The sequence below is a fragment of the Cyrtonyx montezumae genome, unplaced genomic scaffold (assembly GCF_038088225.1).
Source record: "Cyrtonyx montezumae isolate F1298 unplaced genomic scaffold, pur_monq_1.0 scaffold_9, whole genome shotgun sequence".
In the NCBI taxonomy this organism is placed as follows: Eukaryota; Metazoa; Chordata; class Aves; order Galliformes; family Odontophoridae; genus Cyrtonyx; species Cyrtonyx montezumae.
In genome coordinates, this window is record NW_027072100.1 from 5,884,332 (window position 1) to 5,894,768 (window position 10,437).

The following is a 10,437-nucleotide window of genomic DNA, read 5'->3' on the forward strand; positions in this document are numbered from 1 at the left end:
CCATGTATTTGGTTTTGCTCCTTCCTTCAGGGCTATCTGTTGACATTGGCTCTCTTAAGCAGAGCGTTGAGCCATGCCAGGAAGCTGAGTGTACAGCTCTCCCGCGTTTCCCACTTTCCCAGGGGTTATCACCTATAAAATCTCACACACGCCCATGGCTGGGACGGCTTCGCTGCTCAGAGCTGGGTGAAAGGTACCCACTGGTCCTGTGCTGGGGGGTTCTGGTACCCACGTTCAGTGCTGGGTGCTGAGCCATGCAGCCTACGGGTGAGTTTTGGGGTGTATGTGGTCAAAGCTGTCAGGAAGGTGCTGGGAGACCTGGCCAGCTGAGGTAGGATGAGCAAAGTGAGGGGAGAGACCTCGCAGGGCTGTGGTGAAAACTGGTGTGAAAAGCAGCTTGGATGTCTGGAGCTCCTGGAGCATTGTCATGGATAGGTCCTATGCTCGGTGGCCTGTGCTGTAACACTTTCCCCACCTCCACTCCTCATCCCATGGGAGATGCCAGCACTGGCTGCGCCCATGCTGCCTGCTGGGGGCTCCCAGGACAGTCAATGTCCCCCACCCACCCTGGCAGTGGGGCTCCTGGCCCCACGGGATGCAGCTGGAGTCCCTCTAGTGGCTGCAGCATTTGGGGATGGGAAGTCTGGTCCAGCCACACGGACCCACAGCTCTTTAGATGTTCCACTCCTCAGCTGGTGCCTTTCTGTAGACACAGCTCTGCAGGAAGCTGCTTCTCTTCAAGCTTTGGAGCATCTTCTCGAGCACATCATTACTTTTTCAGGCTTACTTTCCCTGAGGGGATTTCCTGGGTGATTTCTGTTGCCGTTCAGGATGAAGTTTTGGACATGAGCCTATCCTGGGAGTAATTGCTCCTGGGACCTGGCTGAGCTCTGGAGCCCCGGCGGGAATGTGGTGCCTCTGCTCAGTGCCGGTGAGCTGAGCTGTCAGATCTGGGTTCACCATACAGCCGCTGCCTTGAAGTTTGCCTTCTATGAAAATCCTGCAGCATTTGTTGTTTCCACAAATATTTCTGCCAGAACCCTTGTTTGCTTGAATGTTTGAGGAAAGCCAACAGAGAAGGAGCCCAAACACAGTTGACAATGTTTTTTCTTGCAGCGTTTTGCCGTGTTCTAACCCTGATGCTTCCAGACACTCACTGTTCCACAAACTCTTTGCTCTGCCCTACAAACTACCCCAGTGCTTCTGGCCCTGCTCCTGCTGCAAATGTCGCTGTACAGCAGTGCTTCTCATTGCCCCATAGAAAACACTGCCATGTTCTCAAGCAAAGCTGAGGAAAAGCCCCAGAGCAGAAGTGGCACTTCTTTGTGCACTGGGAGCATCCCCAGCTCTGCTGTGCCCAAAGAAATCCCCACCGAGCTCCAGCAGACAGCTCTCTGGGTACAACCAAGGCAGCTAATTGTTGGTCTGTTTTGCTTCCTACCAGTGGTCGTTGCTGGATGTTGCGAGATCCTGCTTAGCCACTTCTGGTCCCTGTAAATGCCAACCCCTCAGCACTGACGTTATGGCCACTGCAAGCCAGAAGTGGTCCCAGCACCTGTCAGACCCTGCAGCCCTCACGCAGTGGACAAGGAATGAAGAGATGTAGTAAGAAGTAGTTGATGTGAGTTAAAGGAGGAAAACACTCAGTTCGGGTCATAACTAATGGAAGCTCATAAAAAAGGAAATCCACTTTGCAGTGAAAAGTAGTTACTTCACAGGGAAAAGCAAAAATATTCAGAAATTCTGCCTGCTTCTATGTTCTTCAGCAGAAACTATTCACCACATCTGACCAAAATGCCTGAGCAGCTCTGACGTCTCGCATTTTTCAGCTGGTTTCCAAAGCTGCTTTGCTGAGCTCGCCCCAATTATGTGCTGCTGCCTGCTGAAACCACCAGGGCAAGGCATCCCTGCGCTGGGAGCTGCACCCAAATACGTTGGAGCAGTGCTGGCTGTGCTGGGGTTCGGGGCAATTGCCCTGGTATCCTCAGCAGGAAGATAAAAGCAGAGAAGGGTGGCTGCATCCTGAGCATCCCCACGCCCCTCTCTCCATCCCACAGCCCCTGGCGCGTGCTGGTGAGGATGCTGAGTATGCCCCAGCCCCACCAGCCCTTCCTCCACCACTATTTGGATAACTTTTTCACCCGTTTAGTTTATGAGGACTCCCCTCCTTCTGCCAACAGTCTGAGTCTCCTCTTGCTGCAGCCTGGGAGGCCTGTCTTTCTCTTTTATTATTATTTTTCTCTCTCCCCCTCGCGAGGCCCCAGCTCAGCAGCCCGGCCCTGGGACAGACATGCAAGCTGTGTCTGCACGGAGCACGCCTTTGTTTGCACACCAAAACAGATGGGGAGAGGGTGCAGGTGGGATGTGCAGCAATCCTTCCCAAGCTGCCCCGCAGCACCCGGCTCACCCCGTGGCTGTCCCTCAGTTCAGTCCCCAGCAGAATTCATGTTGGCAGTGTGTGCCTGCCCGTGTTTGAGCTCACCCATGTGCCAGGGCTGGCAAACAGCTGCTCGCCCAGAGCCAGAAGCAAGTGGATATCACAACTCAGTTTTAAGTGATCCAGAAGCTTGTTCAGCTCCTTGAGGATCAGCAGTCCTGTGGGACCACAGCAGCCCCAGAGCTCCTGCATGCTGAGGACTGACAGATAAACAAGCAACATGGTAAAAATGAACAAACCAAAGGCTTCACAGCTGTTACATGTCTCCTGTTCCCTGTAGCTCTCCACTCCATGCTCAGCCCAGTTCAACCCAGGGATGCTATTGCGTAAACTGTGCAATTCCTACACGTTTCCATTGCGATGAGCCATGGAGCACCGAAGTGCTGATGAGCAATTTGCCACCGTGGAGCTGTGTGTCAAGATATGAACATTTTGAGCCAAAAAGCAAAGCAGTTTGGAGTGTCCTGAAGTCTGGGGGCAATTAAACTTCCCCCCCCCCCCCCACTTCATGGGCTCCAGCACAGGGCTGAGTTAGGGCTGTTCCTGAAACCAGGACATCTCCAGTCTTCCCTTCGGAGATGCAGGGAGTGTGGCTAAGCATCCTTGGGTTGGAACCAGAGGCACCAGCACCTGAAACACAGCCACAAGCAAAAAAGAATGGAGAGGTGGCCTGGGAGAACTGCAAGGCTTCTTGAGGCTGCTGCTACAGCACATTGGGCAGTTGGAACACGGGCTGATGGGACCGTGTGCTTGGGAAGGGCATAGAGTAAGGAAGAAGAGGAGCAGAATGCCGAAACTGAGGAAGAAGAGACAAGATGGTGTGATGGAGAGGCATAAAGATGTGATGGAAAACTATGGGAATGCGGTAGAGAGCCACAAGGAGCGCTAAGGGAGCCACAGAGATGTGATAAGAGAACTCTGGAGATGCAATAAAGAGCACCATAGCTATGAGACCTCATCTGCTGGTCCCCTGCTCTGCACCCTGGGGTCTGGGATTCCCAGGTCACACAGGACTGTACCAGCCCTGGCCCATCAGCTCCCAGAGAAGCTGCAGCACAAGTGCTCCTGAACGCAGGGGGTAACAGCAGGGTGCTGACAACCTTGGGAGGGGATTCTCTTCCCTAGTGTCCACGTGCATTTGTTGGCAGTTGGCATCCGGCCCAGCAAGTGAGAGCAGCAGCCTGGGGCTGCCCTGGCACCCAGGGCACAGCGTGCTGCCTGGTGCCTTGCACCACAGAGCCTCGAGGCTGCCATTTGCTCAGGCAGTAATCCCCACTGGGAAACCTGCTCAGCATCACACCATCCCCTTGCACCAGCCGGCAGCACCAGTGGCCATCGTCCCTGCTCGAGCAGCCAGGGCATGCTGCTGAACACAGCCTTTGCCTCCTGCAGGCTGGCCGTGAGTCCTGGGGCATCACACCACCTCCTTGCAGACCGCACGACTTGTGCTGAGAACCCACTCCCTATCTGGGGCAAGCAGCCCCTCGGCAAGGAAGTCAGCCTCGCTCCAGTGCCTCCTGCACCTTCTTTCTACTTCAAACCCAGCAGAGCGAAAGAGAAAATATATATATCTCTCCCTCTACATACATACAAGAAACAAGGACCCTTTTCCTGCCTCCGTCTCAGACTTTGCACGTGGCAGAGCCGTGGGTGGTGGGCAGCAGGGCCGGGTGCTGCTGTCCCCTGGCAGCCCCGCTCCCCAGGAGCAGCCGGGCTGCAGCGCGGGCGGTGGGATCGCTGTACTCACCATATGGAGCCTCCATCTTAGCGCTTAGCTGGGTGCTTACATTGACCATGTCTCGCCGGCTACCGCTATGGGGACTTGGGGCGAAAAGCAGAGGAAGTGTAGGAATAAAAATTAAAATAAAAGCAAATCAAATCCAAATGTATTTCTAAGGAACTAGGTGAAGGCAGGAGAGAGTGCGGAGAGGCAGGGCGAGAAAACCTGCCTCTCTTGTTATCTTATTGATTCGCTTAATCAGGGCTAATGTGGGTGGAGATGTTAAATAGTAACCAAGCTCTTATGGAAACCAATCTGCAAGGTGCTGTTGCTGTAGCTATAGTAACTGCTGCCAAGCTAGAAACTCAAACATGGCTTTTACTGTACTCTTTCGGGGCTCCTGCTTCCAGCCGGTGCCAAGGCCAGGGCAGTGGGGCTGGGGTTTGTGGCAGGAAGGACGGGATGAGCTGTGGCACTGCTGTTCCTGGGCACTGCGAGGTTTGTGGGCGCTGAACGCGATGGAGAAGAAAGGCAGGCAAGGGTGAAACCACGTGGCCCCAGGCTGGGGATGAGCTGAGCTGAGCTGGTTCGTGCTGGGGCCGAGCCCAGCCAAGGGATGAGGCTCAGGGCTTGTTCTCTCAGTGAGAAACTGGGGGGGGCACCTTGGATGGGGAACAGTGGGGTGTAGGGTGGTACTGGGTGGTACTCAGAGCATGGGGCAGGCATGGGGCATTTGCAGCTCCCTCTCCATCTCCACTCCCTGAATTCCCCCCCCCCACACCCTCTGTTTCTGATGGCATCTTTGCACGATAATCTGCTGTGCTCATGGAGCAGCGGGGCAACCTGGCTGCATTTTTGTGGGGTTTGTGGGGGGGACCTGCAATGACCTGCAGTGACCCGTGGACAGCCCTGCTGCACCACCACCCCTCCACCAGGAGGATGCCTGAGGACATTCTGCTCAACAGGTATGTAGATGCAGACCCCAAACTGGAGCAGGGCCCTGTGGGGAGGATTGAGGGGCTTCTATGGAGGAGCATGCTGCTTGGTGTCTTTTCTCCTGAGATGCACACTGCAGGAGCAGGGCTCTCTGAGTTCACCAGAGTGCCCACCCTGAGCTGTCCCTGCCAGTCTGGGGGCATTGCTCTGCCCCCCAGCAGCCCAGGCTGTCTGAGCCCCATTGTTTCCTCCAGGCCAGGCTAAAGCCCTTCACAGCAGTGTGGAAATGGCAAGTCTGGAAGAAATCCAAGGCATTGGCAGACGGGGATGGCTGGTGGCAACTCAGGGGACCCTGCCTGCCCCATCTCTTGCCAGCCCCAGCACTGTGAGCAGGGCACGGTCCTGAGCCATAACCCTGTGGCTTTCTAGCACCGTGTCCCCACAGTGCCCAGAGTCCCAGCACTGCTGGCTTCTCCCACACGATGGAGCAAAGAGCTCAGCTTCTCCCGCACTCACAGCCCTGCTGAGGGCTCCTGCACCCTTCTGCTATTTGGGATTACCCCAGAACACAGCACGTGGCTCCACGTTACAAGGGCTTAGCAAGGAAGGATGGACATTAGCACTTGGATCTCCAGACTACTTTATTGGGGGAGGGGGAGACACATCTGGAGGGGTACATGCAGAAGTGGCACACTGGATTTCAGTTGCTTGTCCTAAAGGGACAGTTTGGTCACTACACAGCTCTCACCCAGCCCTGCGCAGCAGGGCCCCACCAGCCCCGTGTGCCCCCAGCACCCCCAGTACCTCCCAGGTGTGAACCACCTGGAGATGGCAGCTGACCCAGGGGGTGTCCAAGAAAAGCCCCCAGAGTGGCAGCACTGGGGCCAAAGCAGGCTCCGTGTCCTGCCTAAAGCCTAAAGCAGCACAGGGAGGGCTTGGGGGGGACAAAAGCATCATGGTGCCATAAATAATCCTGCTGCCTCCGTCCCCATGGGGTGCAGCAGGGGGGATGTGGAGCGCTGCCACCGCCCTAAAACCAGCTCACTTGGTTGGATTTGAGTCCCGTGAAGCACATGTTGTTGGAGCAGACCCCTCCGTAGGCGGGCGGGCAGGCTGAGCACGGCCTCCCTATCTTGTACGGCGCTTCCCCGATCCAGTTGCCCCTGGGAAGAGAGGAGAGGAGAGGAGAAGGAGCATCACCCCATGTGCAGCACCAGGCACGGCCGGCCGCCCGCGCCCACTTACTTGATGGCGTAGTTGCAGACGAGCAGGACGGCGCGACGCCACGTGCTGCCCCAAACCTGCACGTTGCTGCAGGCCTGCAGGGCACAGCCCAGCCTGTTGGAGGAGGCCCACACCATCTGCGTGGGACACAGCATGGTCAGCCCCGCTGGGTCTGGGAGGCAAAGTCCACGTTGCCGTGCCCACCCCAGCGCCGTCCCTTTTCTGTGCCCTCAGTGTGCTGTGATGCACCGCCTGAGTTATAGGAGCTGCAGAGTCTGGGTCATGTCCCAGCTCACCCAAATGCATCCCCTGAACTGCTGCCAGCACGGACATGGGGAGGTGAAGCCCTCCTAAAGCTGCTGGAGGCTGAGTTTCTCCCTATAAATATGTGCTTTGCACATTTGTGGCCCAGACAGCCCCGGGCACAGCTGTGCTCCAGACACTCGTGCAAACACCGGAGGGGTCGGCCCGAGGCAGGGGGCAGTGGGATGCTTCCAGCTCCGGCTGGAGGTGCTGTGGGATGAAGGGGGGCATTCATGGGGCTGAGCAGCGCTCAAAAGCCACTCTGTCGTGCAGGAGATGATTCATGGCTGGCCAAGGCGGGAAGGGGCTGTTTGTTTTTTTTCTCTTCACAGCCTCTGAGGTGTTAGTGGGATAATAAGGAGAAATGGAAGGAAAAATGCTCTTGGACCAAACTGCCGGGACCAACCCAGAGGGAAGCAAGATCCAGTCCCTGAGGAGGAGCGCGTGTGCAGGGATCAGAGCTGCAGCCCCAAGTGCCGTGAGATCCCCTGGGATGCATTTGCCATTGGGACCCCCATCCTCTCCCAGAGGACTGCAGTGCTGCTGCCCACCCACCCCAAATAGGGACCCAGCCCTCCTGCATAGTGGGGAGCCAGGGGTCAGGGCTCTCACCTGAGTGTAGTGGCTGCAGACAGATCCGCTGCACTTGGAGGGACAGCGGGGGTTGCACTCACGGGGGTGTGGGAAGGAGTAGTGCTGCTGCTCGTGGTGCCACGACCTCACCATGTCCACCACGGAGCGGTACCTGCCACGGGAAGGCCATGGTCAGCAGGCATCCCCCACAGGTGCACTGCACCCAAGGCTAAACGCGTGGCGGGACCCCGCTCCCCAGCCCCCCCTTACCTGCCCGAGTGGATGGAGAGGTTCTGCCCCACATATTTCATCAGCTGGGGGGGCCCGTGCTCCCACACGCACCGTGCAGCCCATGCCTCCGCCGCCCTGGCCAGCCGCTCATCCCACACCTGGAGGGGGAATGGGGAAGAGCGATCTGATTTGGGCTGCTGGGGGAAAGGCAAGAGGAGAAACCAGCTCCTTGTATTCAGAGGGGCTCCGAGGAGCTGCTCCAGTTCTGCTGCTGGGACAGCTGCTTCCTTCATGCATTATTGAAAGCTTCCTCACCCATCCTGAAGTACGTGGGGAATGAGCCTCAGCCTTGCCCAGCAGTTACTTGGCAGGCAGGCACTTAGGATGCCCTGGGTGTCTGGCGCAGAGCTTGACAGCAGGAAAGCTGTCTGTGGCTGCTGGTTGTTGGGTGGTTTTTTGTTAATGAGACACCTACAGGGACAGATTCACAGGGATGTGTCCCCTCACTCTCATCTCTCAGAGGGTCTGGATGCTGAGCTGTGGGCACAGGCACAGACAAGTTTTGCCCCAGCAGCACAGTGGGGAGACCAAGGGGGACAAGCTGATGGTGGAGGTGTCCTTTCTTGGGGTGGGATGCTGGTGACCCTGACACTGGGGTGCACGTGTTCCCAGACCAGTAGCTGTCCCAGCTCTGTAGGACAGAGGCATGTGAAGCATGTCCTGGAGGCATGGAAGCTCCAGGAGATCTCAGCAACTCCTGGACTGTCATGGCCCATGCTGGAGGAAAGGTGGGCACACTCAGATGCTTTGGGCTGCTACGAGCTGATCCAGGAGCCTGGGTGGGCTCCTGAGGGCACTGCAGGGATGCCAGCAGCTCTGCTCTCTGCTGCAGGGCCTCCTAGGACACGAGTGGGGCCGGCAGCACCCCATGCTGCTGGGACAGTGGGAAAATCCAACTTCCAGCCCTGGAGCAGGAGATCAGGAACCCGCATCTCCCCCCACTTTAGCATGAAATGCAGCTGTCGCACACAGCACCCACTCCCACCTCTCTCTTGGGAGAAAGCTCTGGGCATGCAGCACTCTGCCCCACACCTGGGATGCATAACATCACCAGGACAGGCACTGAGCCACAGTACAACGTTCACGGGTGACGAGCACTCACCATGTACTCCATGTTGGCAGCGGGGGGGGACACCTGTGCCCGCACTTGGTTGTGGTAGTCCAGGATGGCATTCATGTCACGGGGTGACAGGTACCGGCGGCGGCGGCTCCGGGGCATCCCTGCACCCGGGGCTGGACCCATCCTTGTGCTGCTAGGAGGGGACAGGAGCTCGGTGGCATTGGGCAGCACCAAGGAGCTGGACTCGTGGGCCAGCCAGCAGAGCACGCTGGTGAAGCAGAGGTGCAAGTGCAGCAGAGGCATTGCAGCGTGGGTCTCCCGTCCCTGCTCCTGGAGTGTGGTGCTGGAAGAGAAAACATGACCTGAAGTGCTTCGCTTTGCATTGCTCATGCAAATCTCATTGCCCCAAATAAGAGGGAGCTCAGAGAGTGGTAGAATATTCCAAGTTGGAAGGGACCCATAAGGATCATCAAGTCCAACTCCTATCGTTTCCTTTGTCCTTTTCAAAAGAAGAGTATTAAACAGAGCTCTGATAACCAGCAACTCCTGCTCACTTGGCACTGTAACACTGTGAGCAGCAGGGAGATGTCTGCAGAATTCCTTCTCTTGTTTCTTTTAAGAGAAATCAGCGCAGGATCTGCTCTGGTTTTCAGCCATCCCACCTACCTGCTGCACAGGGCTCCCGAGGGGCACAGTGAGAGCTGCCCCATCCCCCTCAACGTTCATAAGGCGAGAAAATCCCCCGAAAAAAAGGAAAACACACACACATATATATATATATATATAAAAGAAGAAGAAAAAAAACCACTCAGCAAGTTTTAAAAGAGTGAGAAATCCTATTGAGTCCTTCTCTTGGGGGGAACGCAAAGAAACCACCATAAAAAAAATAAAAATAAAAAGGGAACCGCTGGAATGTGCTCATCCTTCAGCCATCGCATCCCCGAGCGCTGCCGCTCTCACCCCACGTACCTGGAGCACTGAGCTGAGCGCAGCCGAGCCCGGCAGCGCGGGGCCGACCTTTGCAAACAACCTGCTCCGGACACGTGTGCGAGGGATTTAACCCAGCCAAGGCGGGCAGCCCGCGGCTGTGTGACGCAGAAGCTGCATCCTAAACTCGTCCCCCCGGGAACGTGCTGAGGTTGGGGAGAGCTCTGCCGGGCGGTTTATAGCCGGCTCCCGGTGCACGCCTCTTGCACACGCAGCTGCTGCTGAGCCCCACGCGCTGCTGGAGGGAGAAGCCAGCAGAGCTCTGCTCGCTGCTCTGGCAGGCAGGAATGCTGCTTGTTTCAGAGGTGTTTGTTGCTTTTTTTTTTTTTTTTAATGAGATATCTACAAGGACAGATTCCCTGGGATGTGTCCCCCTGCTCATGTCCCCCATTGGGTCTGGATGGGGAGCTGCGGAGGAGACCCCTCAGGTTCAGAGGGGTTTTGCCCCAGCAGAGCAATGGGGAGACCCTGGTGTTGTGCAAGCTGATGGCAGAAGCGTGCCTTCCTGGGGTGGGACACTGGTGACCCTGTCACTGGGGTGCATGTGTCCCCGCTGGCAGCTGTCCTGCACGGCCCATCCTGCAGCAGTAGCTGTGTTGTCCCATAGCATCCCGAGCATTGTTCCCAAAGGCTGGCGGAGTGATTGCTGGCTGACAAAGTGATTCCTCACCCCACTGCTGTGTGGGAACGACCCTGGGGATGCTGCAGCCACTGCCAGCACTGGGACCACCATGTCCTGGGGGAAGCTGCCACTCAGGCAGGAGGAAAGGATGAGAAAAAGATGCTGCTGGGACCATCATTTGGTGGCTGCTGTGCTTGTTCACAGCAACACTAGATCCCTGCAACGGGGGATGCTCTAAGCCTTCCCAGCACAGATGCACGCTGTCCATAACCACAGTGGCAGGG

General features: G+C 56.9%; 1 protein-coding gene across 1 annotated transcript; it reads right to left on the reverse strand.

The window, feature by feature from the left end:
- Positions 1-6,056: 6,056 nt before the first annotated feature.
- Positions 6,057-8,847, reverse strand: R3HDML (R3H domain containing like). The gene is made up of 5 exons (XM_065754566.1): positions 8,587-8,847; positions 7,464-7,582; positions 7,233-7,365; positions 6,339-6,454; positions 6,057-6,256 (listed from the first exon to the last, which is right to left on the reverse strand). The coding sequence occupies exons 1-5, from the start codon at positions 8,845-8,847 to the stop codon at positions 6,124-6,126; spliced, it is 762 nt and encodes a 253-aa protein (XP_065610638.1). The 3' UTR covers positions 6,057-6,123.
- Positions 8,848-10,437: the final 1,590 nt, after the last annotated feature.